Source organism: Spermophilus citellus (assembly GCF_964194105.1).
Source record: "Spermophilus citellus genome assembly, chromosome: 14".
NCBI lineage: Eukaryota > Metazoa > Chordata > Mammalia > Rodentia > Sciuridae > Spermophilus > Spermophilus citellus.
Window position 1 is genome coordinate 34,512,271 of NC_138194.1, and position 26,763 is coordinate 34,539,033.

General features: G+C 32.5%; 1 protein-coding gene across 3 annotated transcripts in view; it reads left to right on the forward strand.

Annotated features, from left to right (window-relative positions):
- Positions 1-21,986, forward strand: part of MYBL1 (MYB proto-oncogene like 1) — a 38,126-nt gene extending 16,140 nt beyond the window's left edge. Inside the window, exons 6-16 of one of the 3 annotated variants that reach the window (XM_081266222.1) lie at positions 642-816; positions 3,870-3,944; positions 4,503-4,607; positions 9,146-9,379; positions 10,806-11,174; positions 13,904-14,046; positions 17,198-17,312; positions 18,333-18,449; positions 18,537-18,641; positions 19,063-19,242; positions 21,709-21,986. In XM_081266222.1, the coding sequence (XP_081122348.1) occupies positions 642-816; positions 3,870-3,944; positions 4,503-4,607; positions 9,146-9,379; positions 10,806-11,174; positions 13,904-14,046; positions 17,198-17,312; positions 18,333-18,449; positions 18,537-18,641; positions 19,063-19,242; positions 21,709-21,837 (1,747 nt within the window). In that variant the 3' untranslated portion in view covers positions 21,838-21,986. The remainder of the gene's footprint in view (positions 1-641; positions 817-3,869; positions 3,945-4,502; positions 4,608-9,145; positions 9,380-10,805; positions 11,175-13,903; positions 14,047-17,197; positions 17,313-18,332; positions 18,450-18,536; positions 18,642-19,062; positions 19,243-21,708) is intronic. The other 2 variants (XM_081266223.1, XM_081266224.1) reach the window with 2 other exon arrangements.
- Positions 21,987-26,763: the final 4,777 nt, after the last annotated feature.

A 26,763-nucleotide genomic window follows, 5' to 3' on the forward strand; every position in this document is an offset into this window, starting at 1 on the left:
GTGGTTTACTTTTCATGATCATGTTTATTCCTAGTCTTTGCACTCACTATACTCTTTATCTGGAATGCTCTTTTTTTCTTTTTTCATATGGTTGGTCATTTTCATCATTCAGATCTTAGTTTCACTGTTAACCTCATACAGGGCTTCTTGGACCACCTCGTCAAAATTACCCATTACCCACTTTTCTCATCCTACTTTAATTATCTACATTGCATTGGTATTTTTTTTAAATTTAGTTGTAGATGGACACAATATCTTTATTTTTATGTGGTGCCGAGGATCGAACCCAGTGCCTTACACTCTCAAGGCAATCGCTCCACAACTGAGCTATAGCCCCAGCCCCTGCTTTGGTATTTTTCTTATTTTTGGTTTTTCTTTTCTTCCTTCCTTCCCTATGACCACACTTCTAATGAGAACGTAAGTTCAGGAGAGTAGGAACCTTCTTTGTCTTATTCACTGAAGTATTTCTGATGCTTAAAACTGTGCCTGACATATAGACATACCGTTTATCTTTAGAATTTTTAAAGAAGTATCTGATTTCATTTGTGGAAATTTGTTTTAAGCTTTTTGTGCAAGTTATACAGTATTAAAATTTGTGGAATCCTTTTTTCCTTTTCAAATTAAACACTTTTATTTCTTAGGACTGATAATTCTATCAAAAATCATTGGAATTCTACTATGCGAAGAAAAGTGGAACAGGAGGGCTACTTACAAGATGGAATAAAATCAGAAAGATCTTCATCAAAACTTCAACACAAACCTTGTGCGACTATGGACCATTTGCAAACCCAGAATCAATTTTACATACCTGTTCAGGCACATATTTTTAATACCTTTATTTTTTAAAAATTTATTTAGTTGATATATGGAAAAGGTGTTTGATTTCTTAATAGGACAAATACAACATATACTAAGGGAGGAGAAAGACATATATTTTCAAACTAGAAATAAAATGTCATAATTTTGACAAATATAGTGTAGTTTCCACTTAAAAAATATTACGCATAATTGTAGTAGTCTTATAGGTGTGTAGAAAATGGTCTAGGGAAAAAATAGTAAAAAATCATTCAAGCCATCACTTTGGAGGTATAGTAAATAATTTGATGTCTTTAAGCTCTGTTTTCCTCTAATAACCAATGACTTGGTTATTAACGTAGTCTTTGTTAGGCAGACTCATTAAAATAGAGATTACCAACTCAAAACAGGGCAAGTTCTGTGTTGTTCCTTGCAGTGCACCCTCCTACCTGCAAGAATTTAGTTTAGGAGACTTCATAAGGTTTGTTTTACCTTTTCCTATCTATCTGTTAATGCCATTTTTTTTGTGATAAACCTAGGTTCTTTTCATGTAAAATATAAAGATTATATCAGAACTTAATAGTATCTACCAAAATATAAAGTAGGTCAAGGTGTTAATCTGTGCTTACTATACCTCAAATTTTATTTTATTGTACATTTTATGGACATTTAAAAAATTTTTTTAGTTGTATATGGACTCAATGCCTTTATTTGTTTTTATGTGGTGTTAGGACTGAACCCAGTGCCTCACACTTGCAAGGCAAGTGCTGTAACATTGAGCTACAAATCCAGTCCATGGACATTGTTTTTTAGACATACTGTTAAAAGAACCATTTAAAGTAATGACATTTTTAGTTTACAAATAGGAAAATGTGAAGACAGTATAGTTATCTGCTGATATTGAACCTTAAGGTTTTTATTGTCTCTTTACATTTTTCTTTAGAGTCTTAAATTTTAGTAGCATAAATTTGAAAATTTCTGTTTCTATCTCAGAAATGTTACCATTTATCTCTTTAACATACATAGATAATTTTTAAAAATTATTTGGACCCAGCGGGTATTTAGCAGTCTCAATAAAAATTGGAACTATAAGGACATTTATTTTAAGAATTTTTTCCCTTTTAATAATCTTAGATTCATATATTCATAGTTCAATTAGTTTAAACAATTAAGAGGGTAATGCTAATTTTATTATAAAGTGTACTTAGAGAAAAAATGCAGTGGTTTGAAATACTGTCTCAAATTTTGAAATATTTGAGAAAGAGAAATTTCTAATTCATTGGTGTTACCAAGTGATAAGTGATACTAGTTGAGTATTGTAAATGTTCTGTTAGTAATGTGTGATTTTTGCAGTAGATGGTGATTTAGGTAGGTCATTATAGAAAGTAGACAATTTCATATTTATATTTGTTTGATTTAAAATATTTTCACCACTGCTCAGGTGCAGCTTCATAATTCTTTTTTTATAACTTTTATTTATTTTCATGTGTACTGAGGATCGAACCCCCAGTGCCTCACCCTTGTGAGGCAAACACTGTATCACTGAGCCCCTGTCTCCCTTTTTCTTAACTCCAGCCTCCCCTTTTATTTTTTTGAGAAAAAGGAAAATGAAGGATTATTGCTTTGCTAGCAAAGGAGAAAAACAGGGAACTCCCATCCCAAAGACTGTAATTCTGCCCATCAGCAGAAACAAGGGCTTTTAAAGTGGTGACTTAAAGGCTACATTCCACAAGTTCTCCATTTTAGTTGTAATTCAGTTATTAATTTGGGAGCTAGTCCCCCCTGATAAATTCTGGTACCATCCCCAAAATCTGGATTACTTCCTTCCTATGGTTGGTGTGTACTCTGATACAGATAACTTCCTAGGATGGGGAAGAGATTAGGGAGGAGCAGGGAGAGAGAAAGAGAAAGAAACATGTTCGTTTAAGAAATAAATTGTGTGGCAGAACAGCAAGGGTTATATTCAAAGCATAAAGTGGACCACTGTTACATTTCCTCACTGTCAATTTCTACATTCCATTTCTATGGAAAAATGGGCAACAACATCTCTAAACTGCTTCCTGCTGAGAGGGAGCGAAGTTGGAGGAAGTAATCAAAAAGTCCTTGTTCTTTATCAGGTGGGCCATGGACAGTTAAGGGCATTCAGCATCAGAGTAGTCCAGAGATCCACAGTGGCTAATGGCAGGTGACTGGACAGGGCATACACAGGGCTGGCATCATGCTAAGACAACAAAGGCAGCAAAGCATTATTTTTTGTAAATAATTAGCACAAAAACAATTAGTATTTCAGACAGTCTCTGAAAACCATAAGGACAGTAATTTATAATCTTATCAGTGAATAACAAATCAAGTTCATCAATGTAGAAGGGTAGGAATATTTGTAAGTCTATGAAATCAGACTCAAATTAACTCAGGACATTTGCGACTTGTGATCATTATTTGGGACTTGTGATCATTATTAGGCACTCTCACACAAGAACCCTTCCTTTATAGCCTCCAGCTTTACTTGTATTGTGTTTTAGAAATGAAACAAAATGATGCTCTGAGCATCTATTAAAAGTACATGAGTAATTATTATTTTCCCAAGATAACTAATGTAAAACTAGTCTATTTTCCTTTCTTTCTACTTAGATTGGCATCAAGTGGTATGGGAGGAATTTAGGAGATAAAAGCATCCTTGTGAAAGCTTTATATGGACTAGTCCCTTCCTCTGATAAATAAAAACATTTTTTCCCATGAAATAGAGCAATACTTCTGTAGCAGATTAAAAAAATAATTTGTTGTTTAATGTTGATAATAGATAGATGGATTGATTGATAAAACTAGACTAAGTAATTCTCATATTTAATCTAGGAGACAGGGGTTTTCCTAGTGTTATGGCTTTCTCTCTAGATTCTAGGAACAGAGATGTAGTTACTAGATAGGAAACTATTGCAGGTTTGAATTTGCAAAATTATTAGAGATGCTTTATAAGTTGTTAATGTTGACATTTTATCAAAACTTTTTGTCATTTGCCTCAGATTTTAAAAAGTTGCATAGTGTTATATGTGTAATAGTAATGCTTTAATTTTTAGATCCCTGGTTATCAGTATGTGTCACCTGAAGGCAATTGTGTAGAACATGTTCAGACTACTTCTGCCTTTATTCAGGTAACTTTTATTTCCTTTTAAAAAATAAAGGAAATACTTTCAAACATATTTTTAAGTTGAATAGTGCTTATTTCCTCATCTGTTGAACTAGGATAAAAATGAAACAGTCCTATTTATGTATTGTAATATTGAAAGAGTATGTAAGTGGGCTTGAAAATATGAAGTGTACAAATGTAAGATGATGACAGCACTGGTATGGTGATTCATTCTTTCAACTTAAAGCATTCAATCATTTGCTAATAGTATTAATAACTAATAGTATTAATAGAATAGAATATATATTACAATTCAATAAACTAATATATTCCAGACATAAAATTTTCAACTTGTATGTATGATACAGTGTTTTTTAATGCATTCAAATCTTTTCTGCTAATTTTACCAGCATACTTTTAAATACTAGTGGGACTGTGATGTATCTAGTGTCTAGGACTTAGTAATATTAAGCTTTATTAGAGAAAATATATTTTAGTTGTATACAAGAAAATAAAATTAGAACACTACTAATAACCAATTGTGTAAGTAACCTGTTTTTCTCTTTTATTTAACTTGGTTTAGCAACCCTTTGTTGATGAAGATCCTGATAAGGAAAAGAAAATAAAGGAACTTGAGATGCTTCTTATGTCAGCAGAGAATGAAGTTAGAAGAAAGAGACTTCCGTCTGTAAGAAATTAGCTTATTTTATTGTTAGAATGCTTCATAAGTATATTTTTATAGTTTTTATCAGGTATAAAGCATATTCATTTCTATTTCTGATTTTAATATGGTATAGAAATAATTTTTCTAATTTGCAACTTTGAGGTTGCCTGATTTTGATATGCATTTTTCTGAGTGTATTTTACAGTGTTCTGTATTAGGATATATTTTAAAAAGATATTCTGAGTCATAAATTTCAAGCAGACTTAGGGTAAAATCTTCTATCTATATTTGTGACATGTATGTATAATTTAGATTAGGCTTTGGTTTAATATTTATTTATTTATTTATTTGGTACCAGGGATTGAACCCAGGGACGCTTAACCACAGAGCCATGTTCCCAACCCTTTTTATTTTATTTAGAGGCAAGGCCTTGCTAAATTGCTGAGGCTGGCTTTGAATTCATGATCCTCCTGCCTCAGGCTCCTGAGCTGTTGGGATTACAGGAATGTGCCACTGTGCTTGGTTTGAGTTTATTTTAGATATTCCATATAATTATGGTTTCAATAGAAAAATAGAGCTTGGACATTACTTTAATTATTTGTGAAAAAATTTTCTTACTATTTAGAATATGAATTCAGCAAATTAGAAAAAGTAATAATAAAAATATGCATAAAGGGAACATAAAAAATTATGCTCTCAAAAACTTTCAAAAGAAGAAATTTTGTATTAATGTTGATTTGATTACTAGGTATGAAAACTGTTGTCTGAGATATGGTTAATGAGAATAATTAATAGTATTAAACTGGGATAAATAGTGACCATTCTAGTATAATTAATCAGGCCATGCTAGATGGATTAAGAGAAAAAAACCCCAAATTTATACTTCATTAATAATTTTTAAAGTTTAAAGTAATATCTTGAGTCTTTTTGTGTTTAGAAAAGGATTTTATTGACGGAGGGATGAATGAATTGAAAATGACTAGGAATAACCTGAGATCTTGAAATAGTATTATGAGGAAATTGGTAATGTTTTTATATTATTTAAGTGGTTATTTAAAAGAATATTTATTAATTGTACTAGGTGAGATATATACTGTAGGAAAAGGAGTTTTTGTTTTGAAACTGCAAAAACTGTAGGCAAATAGGAAGACATGAAGTGTACTTAGTGTTGATTTTTTTTTCTTTTTTTTAAGTTACAAATAACAAAGAGTTAACATTTGTAATGATTATATCATGTTAAAATTTTTTTTTTTGGCGGGTGCAGGGTACTGGGGATTGAACTCAGGGACACTCAACCACTGAGCCACATCCCCAGCCCTGTCTTTTTGTATTTTATTTAGTGACAGGGTTTCACTGAGTTGCTTAGCGCCTCACCATTGCTGAGGCTGGCTTTGAACTTGTGAAAGCAACTTCCTTCTGTAAGAAATTAGCTTATTTTATTGTTAGAATGCTTTATAAGTATGTTTTTGTAGTTTTATCAGGTATAAAGCATATTCACTTCTACTTCTGATTTTAATATGATATTAAATATTTTGATATCCTGTCTCAGCCTCCTGAGCAGCTGGGATTACAGGTGTGTGCCACCTCATTGGGCTGTTAAAACCATTTTTAATGGTAATGGTAGTCTTATTTTAACCAGTAATTATTTTAACTAACTAATTAGAAACCAGTAATAATTAGCATCACAATTACATTTTGCATTAAAAAAGGGAGAAAGTTACTAATTTCTTTTAAAACTTGCTATCTAAAATACACTCTCATAAAGATCTGGTTGAATAAGGAAGAATCTTTTGAATTCCAGAGAGGAAGTTGCTGCTGCCAATAGAACAGGCTGCATACACACATTTATTTTAAACAATTATGTGATAACAATGACCATTTAACTGAGGATCTATTATGTTCCACTCTTGTATCTGTTTTTGTTGTGTATTCTTGGTAATCCTCATTAATTTTGTTAAGTAGCTGAAATGTTTTTGGAGAGTCACATTTAGATTTGTATGATTACAACTCTGTTTGTGGTTTTTTCCTCTTGGCCCAATGACTTCTCTCTTTATCTTTTGAATCTTTTTCCCACCTGAAAAATCAGTTGAAAGGCATATCATTTGGAAGCTATCTCGTGAAAGTTATTGTTAATTGAGAAGGTAGCTATGCTAATGAACTAAGGTTGTTTTAATTTGTTTTATATTTAGGAATCTTTAAAATAGATGGAACTTGTTTTGTAACAATGTTTTTTCACCTTATTTAGCTTGAAACTTAATATTTTGCTACTGTGAATCTTTTTTTTTTTTCTTTGTCCTGGGGATTGAACCTTTTTGAAATATTTTTTTTAGAGACAGCTTCTTGCTAAGTTGCTTAGGACCTCAGCCTCCTGGCCACTGGGATTATAGGTGCACCACCATGCCTGGCTTGCTACTGTGAGTCTTTAGCACAGTTTAGCAAATTTTATGTGTAATAATAATAGGAACCATTTTTTAACCTTCCAAAAATACATTTAATTTCCCATCCCAGTGTAAAGAATAACATAAAATATTTATTATTTATTAATGATATCCAGTTACAAAACATTAAATGATATAAGTAGATCCCCAACTAAATTTGTTATTTTTATATAAATCTGAAGGACACTACTGCTATGACAATTTTAGTTTAGAGCACACCAGCTTAATAAAGTGCTTTCCCACTCTTTATATTTTAAAAGAATTGTATACTTCAAGGACATAAATATATCTAATATACAAGGAAACCAGTAATAATTAGCATCACAATTACATTGATGTCCTTATATTCACTTACTTTTAACTTTTAAAGTAAAATTATAATCCATAGAGTAGGGTAACATCACAAGTCTGCATAGGGTATCCACACTGACAAAAATATCAAAGAGTGGCTTTAAATCTCTTATAAGTTAGGAAACAGTATTAATGATCAGAAATGGACTTATCTGATTATTAATGCATTTCATTTGTATAATAATAAAATATTTATGAACTCAAGGCAAACAGATATAAACCAGGTTTTTTAAAAATATTTTTTAGTTGTTGATTTACCTTTATTTTTTATTTATTTGTATGTGGTGCTGAGGATTGAACCCAGCGCCTCATACATACTAGGCAAGTGCTCTGCCACTGAGCCACAACCCCAGCCCCCAGGTTTTTTTTTAATTGGTTCTTTTTGGTTATACATGATAATAGAATTCATTTTGACATTACTTATACAAGCATGAGATATAATTTGTTCTAATTCAGACCCTAATACTTCCCCTTTTCCTTCCTTCCTCCCATTCTCTGAGGCATTACTTATTGAGTGCCAAGGAAATTTTTACTTTTAATTAAAATTTATAATCCATAGTGTAGGGTAATTAATGACAAGTCTGCATAGGTTAACAGCACTGACAAAATCAAAGGATAGCTTTAAATTTCTTATGAGTTGGAATGGGCAGTGTGCTTTCTACAATATGACAGCCACTAGCCTCAGTTTACTACCCGTATTTTAGTTGCTACTGGTTTCCATATTGAGCAGCTGCAGATGTAGAACATTTCATCATCTCAGAAAGTTGTGTTGGACATTCCTATATATTTTGCATATTATTTCTCATTCATGAGTCTTCAGAGTCTCTTCTATTTTTTAAAAAATATTTTTAGTTGTAGATGGACATAATACCTTTATTTTGTTTATTTAGTTTTCTTATATGGTGCTGAGGATCAAACCCAATGCCTCACGCATGATAGGCAAGTGCTCTACCACTGAGTCACAACCGCAGCCCTCTTCTAATTTTTTATTATAAAACAATAGGAAGCTAGGCTTACAAAATGAATACATTTTTCTAGGGTACATCTCTAAAGAAATAAAGAAAAATGAGTCCCTAATGTCAAAGGATATATTTTGCTGTGGGAACATAGACAAGATATCATATTGATATGATAAAATAAATTGTGAAATGTTATGGGAACACATTGGAGAGGGTTCCTGGAAGAAGTCCTATTTGAGCTTATTCTTGAAAGATGGAATAATTATATATTAGCAAGACCGATGAATTAGGACATTATGGAGCAGATAAAAGTATGTAATCATAGGAGTACTTCCCAATATTAGAATTGTATCTTCAATGAAGAATAGAAGTTTCCCTGGTCAGTGGGTTAGGGAACATTCTAAATAAAGTGAGCAGAAGTCTGTGTAAAGGCACTCCAGGGCAAAAGAACATTACTCTTTAGGGAGTTGAAAGTACTACAGCTGAGTTCCCTGGGAAGAGGACTTGTAAGAGAAGTATTGGGAAATGATTTAGAAAGGAAGAGAAAGATCAGATTTTAGGGGTCTAGAATTTATGTGATAATATAAATACATGTTTTATCTCACGATGATTTTATGACTAAAAAAATTTTAAAAAAATAAATATAGTGAAGGTATAGGATTTAATGAAAATAAATCTTATACCCAATTTTGAATAAAGAACATATTTGCTACTGTATATTTAGCTAATATGATGTGAAGTATATTGTTCTAGAAAAAACTTTTATTTAAAATATGAATAACAAATAATATTCAAATTTCTTTTGTACTTTTAGCAACCTGGAAGCTTTTCTAGCTGGTCTGGTAGTTTCCTCATGGATGATAGCATGTCTAATACTCTAAATAGCCTTGAGGAACATGCTACTGAGTTTTATGGTATGGATGAAAATCAAACTGCATCTGCTCAGCAGAATTCTCCCACGAAGTTCCTAGCTGTAGAGGCAAATGCTGTGCTATCTTCTCTACAGACCATCCCTGAATTTGCAGAAACTTTGGAACTTATTGAATCCGTAAGTTTAAAATTGTGAAATTATCAAAAATTCAATTTTAGATACATGGTTTCATGTTCAGAAATTCAGTTAATGGGCAGTGACCAGTTTTATATTAGGCATTACTTTATATGTGCCATACTTAATTTTGTTCTATTTTGCAGTATCTTTTGGCAAAATAAATAAGTAAATATTAAGTATGTCTTGTAAATATTTTTTATAATTAAATAGAATTCATTTTTATTAAACAAGTTGTACAAGTACATTAGAGAAAGTTAGAAACTAGAGAAAATTTTAAAGAAGAAAATTAAAATACCCCATATAACTAAAAATTAATCTGATGTACTCCATCAATCTGTTTTGTATATATATAAAATATATATATGTATGTTTTTTAATTTTTTTTTAATTGTAGTTGGACACAATACTTTTATTTCACTTATTTATTTTTATGTGGTGTTGAGGATTGAACCCAGGGCCTCGCACGTGCTAGGCGAGCGCTCTACCACTGAGCCACAACCCCAGCCCCTATATGTATGTTTTTAAACCAAAGTACACATATATTTCCATGTTATGTTTCTGTTTCTTTTGTCTTCTATTTATATCATGAGCATGTTTTTATTTTCTAAACTGTTTTTTAAACTTAAATTTTAGTAGGCTTTATAGTATGATTAATATAAGAAATGTATTTACCTAGTATGCTATTATTATTGAACATTTGGGGGGGAATTCTAGATTTTCAATATTAATAAAAAATTTATATAAAGCTTTGTGCAAAATCATGTCTATGTTTTTAGGTTAAATTGAATTTTTGGATCAAAGTATATATCAAAGTATCAAAGTATACAAAGATCACCATTTTTAAGATATTTCATACATATTACCAAATGATTGTTCAGATTTTAATTTTGTTTTCCTGGGAAGTAGAATATGAAATTTTATGATAAATTATACTTTTTGATAATAATTTGAAATAATTTGTTCTTTTTATATAAAATACTTTAAACAGTAAATTTCAGCTACTGAATGAGATGAAATAATATTTTGGAATGCTTCAAATTGGTATGATAAGAAAACCATAAAATGAGTTGTACAAGTGCATTAGAGAAAGTTAGAAGCTAGAGAAAACTGTAAAGAGGAAAATTAAAATCCCCCATATAACTCAAAATTAATCTGATGTACTCCATCAATCTGTTTTGTATATATAGAATATATATTTATGTATTTTTTTAAACCAAAGTACACATATATTTCCATGTTATGTTTTGGTTCCATGTTATATTTCTGTTCTTCTTTGATAGTCTTGCTTAAAAAAGATGTCTGAGTAAAGACTGTTTCTACTGATAAAAATGGTTAAGTAACTCAGTGGAAATACCATCCTGTGTCCAAGATCAGATTTAAAGTAGGTTACAACATTAACTTTAGTTAAGAATTTAATTTATTGCAGGATCCTGTAGCATGGAGTGATGTTACCAGTTTTGATCTTTCTGATGCTGCTGCTTCTCCTGTCAAGTCTACCCCAGTTAAACTAATGCGAATTCAACACAATGAAGGAGCCATGGAATGTCAATTTAATGTCAGTCTTGTACTTGAAGGGAAAAAAAACAGTTGTAATGGTGGAGACAATGAGGCTGTGCCTTTAACATCCCCAAATGTGGCAAAATTTAGCACTCCACCAACTATACTCAGAAAGAAGAGAAGAATGCGAATAGGTCAGTCCCCAAACAGTGAACTTGGTGATGGCACATTCAACGATGGCGGTAATACAGCACTAAAGCACACACCGGTGAAAACACTACCATTTTCTCCTTCACAGGTAGTAATGTTTTTATTTATGTTTCCAAGTGTTGATGAGCTAGATTAAAGTAGATCTTTAGTATCATTATTAATAATCAGTTGCTTTTTATAAAAACCTTTATTTATTTATTTTTATGTGGTGCTGAGGATTGAACCCAGCGCCTTGATATGCTAGGCAAGCACTGTACTGCTGATCCACAACCCCAGCCCCTAATTAGTTGCTTTGATAACACATAAAAACAGATGTGTTTGATTGTGTACATGAGAGTGCTAAACTCAGATCAGAAAGTGTCTCACAAAGTATAGTAGCTACATTATAGCACCCTACAACTATTAAAGATAAAAGGGATGTTTTCATTATTTTTTTGGGGGGGGTACTGGGGATTGAACTCAAGGGCCCTCAACCATTAAGCCACATCCCAGCTCTATTTTGTATTTTATTTAGAGACAGGGTCTCACAGAGTTGCTTTGTACCTCACTTTTGCTGAGGCTGGCTTTGAACCCCTACCTCAGCCTCCTGAGCTGCTAGGATTACAGGTGTGTGCCACTGAGCCTGGCGACATTTTCTTTATTATGTAGTTCCACATCTGTCTATCAGCCTGGAAACAGAACCAGCCAGAAAGGTAAAATGATTTGCCCAAAGTTATCTAATACAGGCTAAGACTGAGATCCAGTCTGACTCGTTGATCCTTGATTATTTAACAGATATATCCAACAAAAAATAAAGAGATCTCATCTATGTAGAGTAACTTAGGTTTGAGTTTACCTGTTAAGTTTTCCTTCTTAACATTCTTTAGAAGAAAGACAACTGATTACTATAAGAATCTCATGTTAGGAGGTTTTCTAGGATCTCCAGAACTACCTGCTTTCTCCTTTAATGTCCCTGAACAGCAGATGTTTACCTTAGGATAAATTCATATTGAATACTTGCTATTTTCTAAGCTGTGTGCCATCACCTTTGTTATAGCATCTCAGTTAATCTTTTTTTTTAATTTTATTTTTTTAATTGGTTGTTCACAACATTACAAAGCTCTTGACATATCATATTTCATACATTAGATTGAAGTGGGTTATGAACCCCCAATTTTACCCCAAATGCAGATTGCAGAATCACGTCGGTTACACATCCACAATTTTACATAATGCCCTATTAGTAATTGTTGTATTCTGCTACCTTTCCTCAGTTAATCTTTCAAAAAAAAAACTTAGGAGTTGGATAGAATGAAATTTTGAAGTTGAGCTACATGTCCTAGTAAGAGATGGAGCTTTTACTTGTTGAAAGTGTTTTGACAGAGATTAAAAAGTTCTGCAGGGGAGCCAGGTGTGGTGGTGCATGCCTGTAATCCCAACTACTTGAGATGTCAAGGCAGGAGGATCTTAAGTTCAAGGCCAGCCTGGGCAATTTAGACCATGTCTCAAGACAAAAAAAAAAAAAAGACTAGCTTAGTGGTAGAGTACCTCCTGGGTTCAATCCCCAGTACTAAAAACAAGTAAACAAAAACAACAATAAACCCTGCCTCAGCCTCCTGAGCTGCTAGGATGCCCCACAAAGTTTTATGGGGCAAGGAGGGAGGTTAGTGGTCAAACAAACATGGAGAATGCTGGGATATTATTGGAAGTATGTTTTGAGGTTGGGAATATGAATAGGATCTGGTAGCACAGAGCTATTGTGATCTCTGAAAATTGTGCCCTCATACTTTATGGGGCACCATTTACATAGACTATAATGTGAATAGTGCCTCCCTTTACTTCTTCCCCAGCCCTCAGTTAAAGAACATCCCAGGAAAGGGAAAATGGGTTTGGGCACACTAGTAGTTTTCCTTTTCTGGAGTTTTGCCTGCTAGCAATTTTTATTGAAGTGTAAATTCTGTGGTGGAGAGTGTCTGAAAGGTGCTTATGTCCCCAAAGCAAAGAGTTTAGACTATTCTGTGAAAGAGGGTTTGATTGCTAATCTTAGGGTAAAGTAATTAAAATATTAGGATACAGGAGTGATAGAGCTAGAATTCATTCCACTTAAAAGTAGCAGTCCTGAAGCAACTTCCACTTCTTTTTTTGGCCACAAAAATTAGTATATCACATTTGTATGACTGAATGAGCACATTATGTAATTTAGAAAATGGATTCTGTGATAAAAATTTTGTTTGCTCCAAGGTTCTGTGCTATGTTCTAGATAGGCAAATTTTCCAGATAGCTGTATTTCATATTTCGTCTTGCTCTGTTACCCAGACACTCCTGGGCTCAAGTAATCCTCCTACCTCAGCTTCTTGTGTAACTGAGACTACAGGTGATCACACTGTGCCCAGCCTGCTATTATATTCTGAATTAATGGTACTCTCATAGAAAAGTCCACTTAAGATCATTAATAACAGTTAAAAACTGACCTACTTCAGTTATATTGTACAAAATTCTTATATTTTAACCGCAGTTTCTACAGATCCATATTTAATAATATACTCTTTTGTTTAAAAATTTTGGTACTTTTCTATATAACTTTTGAACCTTTGTTAAACAACTATTTCATGAATGCCTCTTACATGCTAAATGCTGTTCTAAGTGCTGGGAGCAGTGAACAAAACAAAAGTTACTGCCTTTATGGAGCTTTATTTTCATGAAGTGGAGTGTACATGGAATATTATTGATAATCTTTTTCTAAAGCAAATAAAATAATTGGAAAGTCTTATCAATTTAATATTTGTGTATAAATTTTGATATTCTGAAACTTGCCTTTAAACTGTATTCCCTTTTTAGTTTTTCAACACATGTCCTGGTAATGAACAACTTAATATAGAAAACCCTTCATTTACATCAACCCCTATTTGTGGGCAGAAAGTTCTCATTACAACTCCTCTTCAGAAGGAAACAACTCCCAAAGATCAAAAGGAAAATGTAGGGTAAGTAGGTACTGAATAATTGTATTAGAGAAAATGAGAAGTAAAACATCAAGGGTAGATTAGGTTTTTGTCCAAATACTTAGCATGTATTATAATCACTATTCATGCAGGACTTAGAACTTTTATGAAGTCATAACCTAATATTTTATCCCTAGGACACTGGAAACCTGCTAAATGTAGTGTGAAAGTTTGATTGCAAGCAAAGCAACCTTCTGAATACTCTTTTCTGACATTAGTCCTTTTTTTCCCCTCATTTTAAGATGATTGATTGGAATAATAATTACTTTAGGCAACCTTTTTTTTTTTGGTGTGCATCTCTTTTATTATGTTACAGTAATCAAATACTACTAAAGATATACATTTGAGAAAAGTGTCACAATGATATTCTATAAAAGAATTCCTTTAAAGAGAGTCCATCCTGACAGCTATATCAACTACATTGTCTTAAGTGATTGTCAGGACCACACTTCTCGAAATTAAGACAATTTATGTAGTGCTCTTGAGTTTTCCTCTCGAGTTCTCCTCTCCATCTGCTCACTTCTTCCACCTAGTCCTACCAAGACTGGGCTAGGTTTTTTTTTTTTTTTTTTTTGGTACTAGGGATTGAACTCAGGGGCACTCTGAGCCACATCCCCAGCCCTATTTTGTATTTTATTTAGAGACAGGGTCTCACTGAGTTTCTTAGTGCCTCACTTTTGCTGAGGTTGGCTTTGAACTCTCAATCTTCCTGCCTCAGCCTCCCGAGCTGCTGGGATTATAAGCATTTACCACTGTACCCAGCAAGGCTAGGAAGAAAATAATTTAGGAAAAAAATGCACACATTCTCAAACAGACTCAAAAATCTGGGTATAAATGATTTTTTTAAAAATTTTAAAGCAAGATATTTAATCTAATATTTAAGTTTTCACAAATTATAATAGAAAATTCTGTTTATGCATAGTTATAATGAACTATCTTTTCATTTTCATGCTGATAGTCAACCTAAAAAGTAAAATTTTTACACTAAATTTTTATATTTAATGGATTTCTCTGTTTAAATTCTATTAGAGTCCTTTTGTGGAAAACTAAATCTATAATATTCTATTTAATATTGAGATGAACACACTTAAAAGCAAACAGGGAGAAGATGAACAATACCTCAGGATTTGTAGACATCAGCCTATGAGCAAAACATAGTATATAAATACTGACCATTAGAGTCAGCTATTCCAGGAAAATAGCAATACTGCATTTAAAAATATAACTACTCTTGTCTTTATATAGCTCAAATTTGTTTTTGTTGTTTTTATTATTTATGTTTCATTTTTAAAATTTTATTTTAAAAAATTTTAAATTCTTTTTAGATATACATGACAGTAGAGTGTATTTTGACATATATACATAGAGTATAACTTCCCATTTTATGGTTGTACATGATGTAGAATTACACTGGTCATGTATGAACATAGGAAAGTTATGTGAATCATTCTATTGTTTTCCCTATTCCCATCCTCCCTCCCTTCCCTTCAATCTCCTTTGTCTAATCCATTGAATTTATGTTCTTCCTTCCACTCCACTTGTTGTGTGTTAACTGCCACATATCCCAGAGAACATTCGGCCTTTGAATTTTTGGGATTGGTTTATTTCACTTAGCATGATATTCTCCAGTTCTATTTATTTGCTGGCAAATGCCATAATTTTATTCTTCTTAATGGATGAGTAATATTCCATTGTGTATATATACCACATTTTCTTTATCCATTCATCTGTTGAAGGGCACCTAGGCTAGTTCCACAGTTTAACAATTGTCAGTTGAGCTGCTTTAAACATTGATGTGGCTGTATCAATATAATATGTGGATTTTAAGTCCTTTGGGTATACACCCAGGAATGGATAACTGGGTCAAATGGTGGTTGCATTCAAGTTTTCTGAGGAATCTCCATACTGCTTTCCAGAGTGGTTGTACCAATTTGTAGCAATGTATGATTGTACTTTTTCCCCCCACATCCTCACCAACATTTATTGTTACTTGTATTCTTGATAATTGCTATTCTGAATGAAGTGAGATGAAATCTTAGTGAAGCTTTAATTTTCATTTCTCTTAATGCTAGAAATGTTGAACATTTTTCGTATATTTGTTGACTAATCATATTTCTTCCTCTGTGAAGTGCATGCTCAGTTCCCTTGCCCATTTATTGATTGGGTTATTTTGTGTGTGTGTGTGTGTGTGTGTGTGTGTGTGTGTGTGTGTGTGAAGTTTTTTGAGTTCTTCTATATCCTGGAGATTAATGCTCTGTCTGAGGTGTAGGTGGCAGAGATTTTCTCCCATTCTTTAGGCTGTGTCTTCACATTCTTGATTGTTTCTTTTGCTGTGAAGAAGCTTTTTAGTTTTATACCATTTATTGATTCTTGATTTTATTTCTTGCACTTAGGAGTCTTATTGAGAAATTTGGTTCTGAAGCTGATATAATGGAGAGTTGGGCCTACTTTTTCTTCTAGTAGGTGTAGGGTCTTTGATCTAATGCCTAGGTTCTTGATCCACTCTGAGTTTGAATTTTATGCAGGGTGAGAGATAAGGGTTTAATTTCATTTTGCTACATATGGATTTCCAGTTTTCCCAGCACCATTTGTTGAAGAGGCTATCTTTTCTTCAATGTATGTTTATGGTGCCTTTGTCTAGTATGAGAAAACTGTATTTGTTTGTTTGTTTATTTTTTGGGGGGTACTGGGGATTGAACTCAGGGGCACTCAGCTACTGAGCCACATCCCCATCCCTATTTTGTATTTTATTTAGAGACAGGGTTTCACTGAGTTGCTTAGCCCCTCACTTTTGCTGAGGCTGGCTTGAACTCGTGATTCTTCTGCCTCAGTCTCCTGAGCTGCTGGGATTACAGGTGTGTGCCACTGCACCTGGCAAGATAACTGTATTTATATGGGTTTATCTTTGTGCCTTTTATTCTATACCATTGGTCTTCAAGTCTGTTTTTGTGCCAATACCATACCATTTTGTTACTATAGCTCTGCAGTATAATTTAAATTCTGGTATTGTAATTAGGCAACCATTCTTTAGCCTTAGAACATCTAAATAAAGCATGTGCATATGCAAGGAAAGTGTACCCTATGCCTTTTTGACTGTAGTATCGATAACATAAATCTCTACATGGTTGAATAGGTTTAGAACACCTACTATTAGAAGATCTATATTGGGTACCACACCGAGAACTCCTACCCCTTTTAAGAATGCACTTGCTGCTCAGGAGAAAAAATATGGACCTCTTAAAATTGTGGTATGTATACTCTTTATCTTTAAGAATTTTTCTAATTTTAAAAAAACAAACTGATTTTATCACTTTGATTTTTAATCAAAAAGATGCTCACTGAAACTGAAACAAAAACTTGAATTTGTTAGTCTTTTTCCTTGACCAGTAAATGACTTTTGCTTGGATTATTTTTTAAGTTTTACTTTCTTTGGGTCATCTAGAGAAAGCAAAACAGTTGTCGGTGGAACTTTTTTCTTAATAGCAAAATGTACATTTAATAGTTTTACTAGCATTACTTTCATATACTCAGGTACTTAAAATAGTATCTAGGAAACTGAATGATCAGGGTACGTCTCTGAGGCTCAGTTTTCACTTCTATATATACTCAGGAGATCATAAAGTACATCCCAGATTTTTATGGTGAAGTTGAAAGAGACAACAGAAATAAATTGACTTGACTTGAGTTTCAAAGTAATATGTACTTAGTTGCTATTATTATTTTTACAGTAGTAGTGGTAGTAGTATACAGATTGATTTGGGAAGTATTCTAGTTTTCAGTGTTCTCATAAATGATGTCACCTTTGAAATAATGTAGAAAAACTATGGACATTTTAGGCAGATACAGATTTTTTATAAAGTTACTAGAAATAAAATGTAATTTAAAAAATATCAATTACTTCCAGGTTACTTTAGTTAAATTTTTAGTCACTTTTTGGGTGGATTCATTACTAAGTTAATATTATGATTATTATTATTTTGCCTCTCTATCTTTATTTTTTTATTTATTTTTATGTGGTGCTGAGGATGGAACCCAGGGTCTCACATGTGAGAGGGGAGTGCTCTACCGCTGAGCCACAACCCCAGTCCTAATATCATTTTTAAATAATTGTTTTTGCCATTAAACTGATTAGTTAATTTATATATTTATAGGCAATAGGAGAAAATTATGCTAATAATGTAAAAGTTTAAAAGATAGGTGTTCTGTATGTAGGGAGAAAAATGAATTGTTAGCAACAACTTTAAAAAACCCTTTTAAAAACAATTTAGTCCCAGCCACTTGCCTTCTTGGAAGAAGATATTCGAGAAGTTTTAAAAGAAGAAACTGGAACAGACATATTCCTCAAAGAGGAAGATGAACCTGCTTATAAAAGTTGCAAACAAGAGGTAATATTTTAGTATTATTGTAAATAAAAGCTTTATCATGTTCAAGTGACTTGGCTATGATGCTTTTTTGTAAATTATTCATTCTAGCATACTGCTTCTGTGAAGAAAGTCAGAAAGTCACTAGTCTTAGATAATTGGGAAAAAGAAGAACCAGGCACTCACCTGTTGACTGAAGACATTTCAGAGATGCAGGTTTGTAAAAATGTATTTTTTAAGTGGTTGTTTTAAGTCCTGGTGTTTCTAGTTTTATTTTTTGGTCAGTTAGAGAGTCATATAGTTTCCTTTGGTATCATTCTGCCTAATGCAAAGAGAAATTATTAACTGTAAAAATATTTTATTTGCTTCTTTGTTTTTTCATACTTGTTTCATTTTGAGAGGAGTTAGTTTCTCATGTATGAATGTCAAAAAATGGTAATTTGCAAAACTTTCAGTGTTTATCTTTGGTTCATTCCCAAAATATTTAATATTGCCATATTACTAGACAGTGCATTGGAACCAAATGCTTTCTTGGAGGGAAATGAACAGGGCTTCCATTACCACTTACTCAGTAGTCCCTCTGTTTGTCTCCATTTTTGAATTAGTTATTTTATTTTCTTCTTTCTTTTTTCTCTAGTCAGAAAATATATTTACAACATCTTTATTAATGATACCATTATTGGAAATACATGACAATAGGTGCAACTTGACTCCTGAAAAACAAGATATAAATTCAACCAACAAAACATATACACTTACTAGAAAGAAACCAAACTCTAACACTTCCAAAGGTGTCACATTGGAAAAGAATCTTCAGGTATGGATTTCTAAATTTCTTTAGTGATTTTTGTTATTGTTTATTCAATAATCACTCTAGACTTACTGATCACAAATACTTTTTCTTTTAAATTAGAAATTGACGATAACAGTACCTAAACATTCATCATTATTTTGTCACTCAAAGTAGATTTGGGTTTGAGAGACTCATTCATCAGGGTACATATTAACCATACAACTGGAGTTGTAGCCAAAGATGCTTGATGATTTCTTAAGTACTATTTCTTTTTTAAACTAAAGATACCTAAATCCATTTCTGGCACCTCTTCTTCTATAATAAATATGAATAGTCTTAATTGCTGTCCTGAAAGAGTAAGTGGTTGGAAGCAGTGTCAGCATGCTTCTATTGCTATAATGGTTCCCAGTAAGGTTTTTGGCTCAGAAATAGTGAAATAAAATCCTTGTATCTGTTACTATGTGGCCAGTATATTGCTGCAAATAAAGGCTGAAATTTTTTTACTATGTTATCTTAAGAGCTTACTCCACAGAATGTAAGAATATAAGTTAATAGAAGAGGAGGGTTTCTTCTTTATGCCGTAACAATTGCAGCATAGTATTCCTGACATTTAAGCATTACTTGAAAGTGTCATTGGCAGTCAGATATGGTCACCTCCCATTTGTCTTGAGCTACTGCTTCAAAGAGATATGTAGCACTCTTTTTTTTTCTTTCCACATTTTTATTGGGGCATTATAGTTGTACATAATGATGAGACTTATTGTTACAGATTCATACATACGTAAAATATAACAATATGATTTGGCCAGTATCATTCCCCATCATTTCCCTGTTCCTTCCCTCTTCTCATTCCCTGATCCTTTTTCCTCTACTGGTCATCCTTTTATTTTCATTTGATCCCCACCCTCCACCTTTCTTTTTCTTTCTCCTCTCTAGCTTCCACATATGAGAGAAAACATGACCATTGACTTTGAGTTTGGCTTATTACCACTTAACATATGGTCTCAAGTTCCATCCATTTTCCTGCAAATGACATTTCATTTTTCTTTATGGCTTAATAAAACTCCATTTTATGTATATATACCACATTTTCTTTATTCATTCATCTATTGATGGACACTTAGGCTGGTTCCATAGGTTGGCTATTGTGAATTGTGCTGTTATAAACATGAATAAGCATGTATCACTATAGTATGATGACTTTAATTCTTTTGGACAAATACTAAGGAGCAGTATAGATGGGTCATATAATGGTTCCTTTTTTAGTCTTTTGAGGAACTGCTATACTGATTTCCATAGTGGTTGTACTAATTTATAATCTCACCAATAGTGTAAAAGTGTTCTTTTTTTCTCCACATCCTCTCCAGAATTTATTATTGTTTGTATTTTTGATGATTGCCATTCTGACTGGTATGAGAAGAAATCTCAGTATAGTTTTAATTTGCATTCCCCTAATTACTAACAATGTTGAACATTTTTTTTCGTATATTTGTTGGCTGCTTGTATTTCTTCTTTCAGAAATGTCTGTTTAATTCATTTATTAATTGGGTTACTTAGGGGGTTTGGAGGCATTTATTGAGTTCTTCATATATTCTGTATATTAAGCCTCTGTCAGACAAGTAGCTAGCAAAGATTTTCTCCAATTCTGTAGGTTCTATCTTCACATTCCTAACTGTTTCCTTTGCTGTGCAGAAACTTTTCAATTTGATGTCATCCCATTTATTAACTCTTGGCATTTTTTCCTGAGCTTTAGGCTTCCTATTAAGAAATTCATTGTCTGTGCCTATATGGAGGCATGTTGACCCTGAGTTTTCTTCTAAGAGTTGCATAATTTCTGGCCTTATTCCAAGATCTTTGATCCATTTTGCGTTGATTTTTGTGTAGCACATTCTCTTAATCCCAATGTTTAATTTACATAGAACCTTTTGGAAAAGTTCATTATATACTAGATTCTACCTAGAATGTAGTAATCTTTATTCTTTAAATGGGAAGAAAACAAATCAAACTTGAATTTGTGTGATGAATGTATTCACTAATTTATAAGACATAAAACATTCTTGGTTCATTTTTTTGACATTACATCCTCTCTTTAAATTTTTTTTTTTTTTTTTGTGGTGGGTGGTGGTGATATAACCCAGGGCTCACCCATGTTGGTCTATAACCCCCTATTTTTAAAATTTTTGCAAAAGTTGGAAGCAATAAATATTTAACATTTCTTTCCATGTTGAGACTCATTTGATTTTGGAGGAGCTGTTGGGGAAAAAACTTTTATACTACCTCCATAGGCCTATAAGCAATATGGATAGTTAAAATAATTGACTTTTAAAAAATTGATTATAAATATTTTCTAGGTATTTTTAAAATATCTTATCAAAACATTTTATAGTAATGACTTATACCTGATCAATTAAAATAATTAATTTTTAAAAGTCTAATCATAGAGTAGGTATGGATATTATTTTAGTACTTTTGTTGTTTTTTTCTTCCTAGTCAAATTGTGAATGGGAAACAGTGGTTTATGGGAAGACAGAAGACCAGCTTATCATGACTGAACAAGCAAGAAGATATCTGAGTACTTACACAGCTACCAGCAGCACTTCAAGAGCTCTAATACTGTAATTGTTACTAAAACTGATGAAATGGCCCATTCCCTTACTGTATTCTATACTAAATTAGGTTGTAGTGAAATTTTTCTCAATTAATTACTTCTAAAGTTTTAATATAGCCTTAAAACAGTTAGCATCTTTTTTCTATACTGGGTAGGCAAAATGCTAATAAGCTCTTCCGGTAGTGGAAAAGAAAAAAAAAAAAAAAAGCTAATAAGCCATTTACGTAAGGAGTGGGTAATTTCATTGTTTATTTTTTTTTTAAGAGATGGGATTTTTAAAAAAATATTTTTAAAGAACAAGATGGGAAAATAAGAATGTTCATGGATATTTCAGAAGTAAATTCTCACATATTTTCTTTACAAGATGTATGTTGCTATTCTCTTGAGGCTGCAGTTTTGTTATAGACAGGTATATTAGTACATATAATCTCTGAAATTAGCCAAGGGAAGCACACATGGTTTTATGAAGTATTTTTGTCCATGTGCTGATTAACTTGTGTTACCATTTTAAAAAGAAACACAGTGAAAAGAAGTCTAAAGGAAGATAGAAAGTTGCACTACTAATTTTTGGTATTTTTCAGAAACAGTAAAATTAACTACAGTGTTAAGTGTATTTATTTGAGCATAGTACTAAAGACAAGAAGCATTGAAAAGGTTTTTTCCTTATTAGTAAAGAGTCAGTATTTTCTTCATAAATCTCAGAAGAGCTGAGAGTTTTGTTGAATGTATTGTACAGTATGTAGGAGCAGGAAAATTTTGTAAATTGGACAGATGTCTGTTTTTATAATTTATTTTCATTTTTAAAGCTTAAATGTAGATATTTATACATATACAGGGTGTCTAGAAGCCAGTGTTGTTTCCTGTCATTACAGCTAACATAGAAAAGAACAATTTTGACCTTTAAGTATGAAACAGTAAGTTATATCTGCAAAGAATACAATATCTATACTGTATGTCACATCTACCTAAATATTGCACTATGCCCTTTAAATCATGTTGGTTATAAAATAGTTCTAAAAATGTACTAAATAATAATTTAATATTTTCTTTTTAAATTATATCGGGGGGTCATATAAATTAATCTGGTGATTTGTATATGTGTTGAAATTTTTGCATTTTGTTTAAAAATAATATGGTACCTTGGTCCCTAAAGACAGTCTGCACTTAGAAGTTTATTATATTTACTCAATGTTTCAGAAGTAGAGAACATTATCTTTTATTTATAAAAATATTTTGTCCTTTTATAAATGTTTTGTGTTTCTCTACAGGTTACAACAGTTGCTTCAGTTGCCTGTTTTAGGTGTTTGCACTTATTTTATTTCTTCTTGAAAGAATGTCTTTATTTGCTTTTGTGGTAGAGATTTTATGTAATTTTTTTGAAACATATAATGGTGTGCTGTCAATTTAAACACTGACAGGCAAATAGAATTGTACACTGTAGTTTGAATTATTTATAATTGACACACTCTCTCCCTCTCCACTCCTGATGTATGCTGCTATAGAAAATAGCAGAATCGGCTTGCTGCTATGAGAGATGGAAAGAGCGACCACCACTTGCACTGTGTGAAAAGATAAAAAGCAAATGATGGCAAGTTCTCAAGTTAACTTAATGGAATCAACCATTACCAGGCAAATTCTTATCAATACCAAAATATTACTATGCCTTAAAAACAAAACAAAACAACTTAGGATTTTCTGATCTGTTTTTTATGTTAATAGAAATGGAAATACTAAGTATTTTAATGCCTAGCTCTTGAACAGTAGACCTAAAAGGGTTTTAAGCTATTTAAATCCACTTGCTAGTTTTGCATACTGTATGTTAGTGAGAAGTAAAGAATATGTATGGTACTAAGATTATGCTTTGTTGATAACAAATAGATAAACCAATTTGAATCTTCTTAGCATGTTTGTTAAGTGTGTTGATTGCTTTCTAATTAATGAACTTCTCACAGAAATTTCACTTTGTAAAACCAATGATTGTGACAAAATCATACTGGATCATTTCAGTTACCTTAAACTGATAGCATATAATGGCCTTTTTTTTTTTTTTTTTTAATGTAGCCCTTGGCTGGATTGGATATACATAGTCTCTAAACCACCAAAGTATAATATCTTAGAAGAGCTATATTTTTTAAAGTCTAATTTTTCTTGAGCATTAAATTATCCCAAATGGAAATATATTGTGGATAAGCCTGGGCTTGTTGGACATAGTACATTTTTGGATTGGTATTGGTTGAATTCTCCAGTTAACTGCTTTGTTGCTTTTTTGCAAGATTTTCAATTGTAAATATGTCAGGCATCTTAATTCTCCCTTTTTACGGTTGTGTTCATTTAAATTTCTTTCATTGTTATAAAAATGCCAGACATACATGTAGCAGCCATACTTTCCTGGAAACTGACTACACATATATCATATAATATATATACAGCATTTTGTTGTAAGGCTTTCACATTAATACAGCAATTACCCTGACTAAATTGAGCTTTTTTGATATATGAAGAAATTTTCTATTGTAAGAGAATCTTGCATACAGTGTTGACATATATTAACATCCAAATAAAGCATCTGTGTACAAGCTGACTTGGCCTTGCTCATTTCACTTCCATTTTTTGTCTTATGGACTTGATACACTTAAGGACTGAACCCAACATTCTGTTCTTAGACCTTTTTTTCTCTCAGAATTCCCTTTACAAGTGATTTTTATCTATTAATGCAACATGGCCTCTTCACTGCGCCTCATTCAGAACCATATTTTCAACTGCTTTGTAGATACTTCCATATGAATCTTCTGTCAGCACCTCAAGTATGACATGTCCAAAGCAGATTTCCTTTTTCCCAACTTGGGCCTGTCCCTCCTTTGTTCTATCTCTAAATGGTATTGCTTTCCCTTCCTTCATCCCCTGAATAATCTTCTATCTTTTCTTCACCTCTTTACTGAAATCTGTTGTAATCTCTCAGCTTGCATAATGCCGCTATTCTAATTCCATTCCTTTCTCTTACACTTGGATTGGATTATTGCATCAATCTCTCTGAGTTTTATTCTATAGAAATATCAAGAAACTGTGTGGTGACATCAGGGTGTTTTCTCTGGGAAAGGCCACTTGGTTACCCTATCAAGTCTTGGCAGCATCACATACCTTGGTGAATTCCCTGTTGCTTTAATTTAGCCTTCTAGTCTCAGAAATCTGTTGGAATTAACTCACTGAAAAATGAGTTTACCCCACAGTAAAAGGCTAATATCAAGTTTATAAGACTAATACATGTAACATGAATGCCAATCTATTAATTATCAGTGTGAAATTAAACTGCTGAGAGGACTAGATACATTCTCATATATAAGCAGAAAGAAATATAAATAGCACATAGATATGATCACATCTCATTTAAAAACCTTTCACAGATCTTTGCTGCCTAAATAAAAATTCTTCACTTCTTAATCTGGACCTGGCTAGTCTTTCCACATTACATTTTTCATCATGCTGTTGTCTTGGATCCCCAAGACAAGTGCATCTACCTCTCTTCATGCCTGAGTTTTTTATATTCTCTCTGCATGACTGCTTTTCTTTCTTTCTAGACTGTTAAAATCTCATTTGTCCTTTAAGGCACAAGGCTGTGAATCATTTCCTGAGTATTCTAGCGCTTCCATAAAACTTTTCCACTAAATTTATATTTTTGAAGAGTAGGAATTGCTATTTATAACTATTTCATTTCTGTGTCTATCATGGTGCTTAGAAAATCCAGCTAAAAGTTAAACTGAAAAAAATGTTAAAAATTAGTCTTGATTGTTGGAGAATATTAAAGATACTTATATGACAAATAGCTTTTGTTTTTTAGTTTCTGTGAGAAGGCAATTTTGCTTTATAGTTAAGAAACTATTAACTTTCTTAAAATTTTTTAGCTCATTTTTATAACTGTAATTTTCTGTTTGACTTATCTAATTATAAAAAGACCTGCCAGCTAATTGGACCTTTAATTTCAATGTAAAACATGATACTATTTGAAGAGATACTTCTTACTTTGATAAGTGAAATTTATTATAGTAAATAGAAGTGGGTAAATTAGACCAAGTAAAATTCCATTGCAATATTATACTTTTTCTAGTCCTTTTTAAAAATAAGTACAGAGTGGTCAAGAATATTTGAAATATATTAGAAAACCAAGACAAAGTGTACTTGGAAAAAAATTATTTGTGACCAATGTGCTAGGAAGAGTACTTTTGAAGCTTTTAGTATCTTTTTTTTTATTGTTCACAACATTACAAAGCTCTTGACATATCATATTTCATACATTAGATTGAAGTGGGTTATGAACCCCCAATTTTACCCCAAATGCCCCTAATATCCCCCCTCCCCTCCCCTCCCAACTTCTCTCTCTACCCCATCTACTGTAATTCATTTCTCTCCTTGTTTATTTTCCCATTCCCCTCACAACCTCTTATATGTAATTTTGTATAGCAATGAGGGTCTCCCTTCATTTCCATGCAATTTCCCTTTTCTCTTCCTTTCCCTCCCATCTCATGTCTCTGTTTAATGTTAATCTTTTCTTCTTACTCTTCCTCCCTGCTCTGTTCATAGTTGCTCTCATTATATCAAAGAAGACATTTGGTATTTGTTTTTTAGGGATTGGCTAGCTTCACTAAGCAAAATCTGCTCTAGTGCCATCCGTTTCCCTGCAAACTCTATGATTTTGTCATTTTTTATTGCTGCATAGTACTCCATTGTGTATAAATGCCACATTTTTTTTATCCATTCATCTATTGAAGGGCATCTGGGTTGGTTCCACAGTCTAGCTATTGTGAATTGTGCTGCTATGAACATCGATGTGGCAATATCCCTGTAGCATGCTCTTTTAAGGTCTTCAGGGAATAGTCCGAGAAGGGCAATAGCAGGGTCAAATGGTGGTTCCATTCCCAGCTTTCCCAGGAATCTCCAAACTG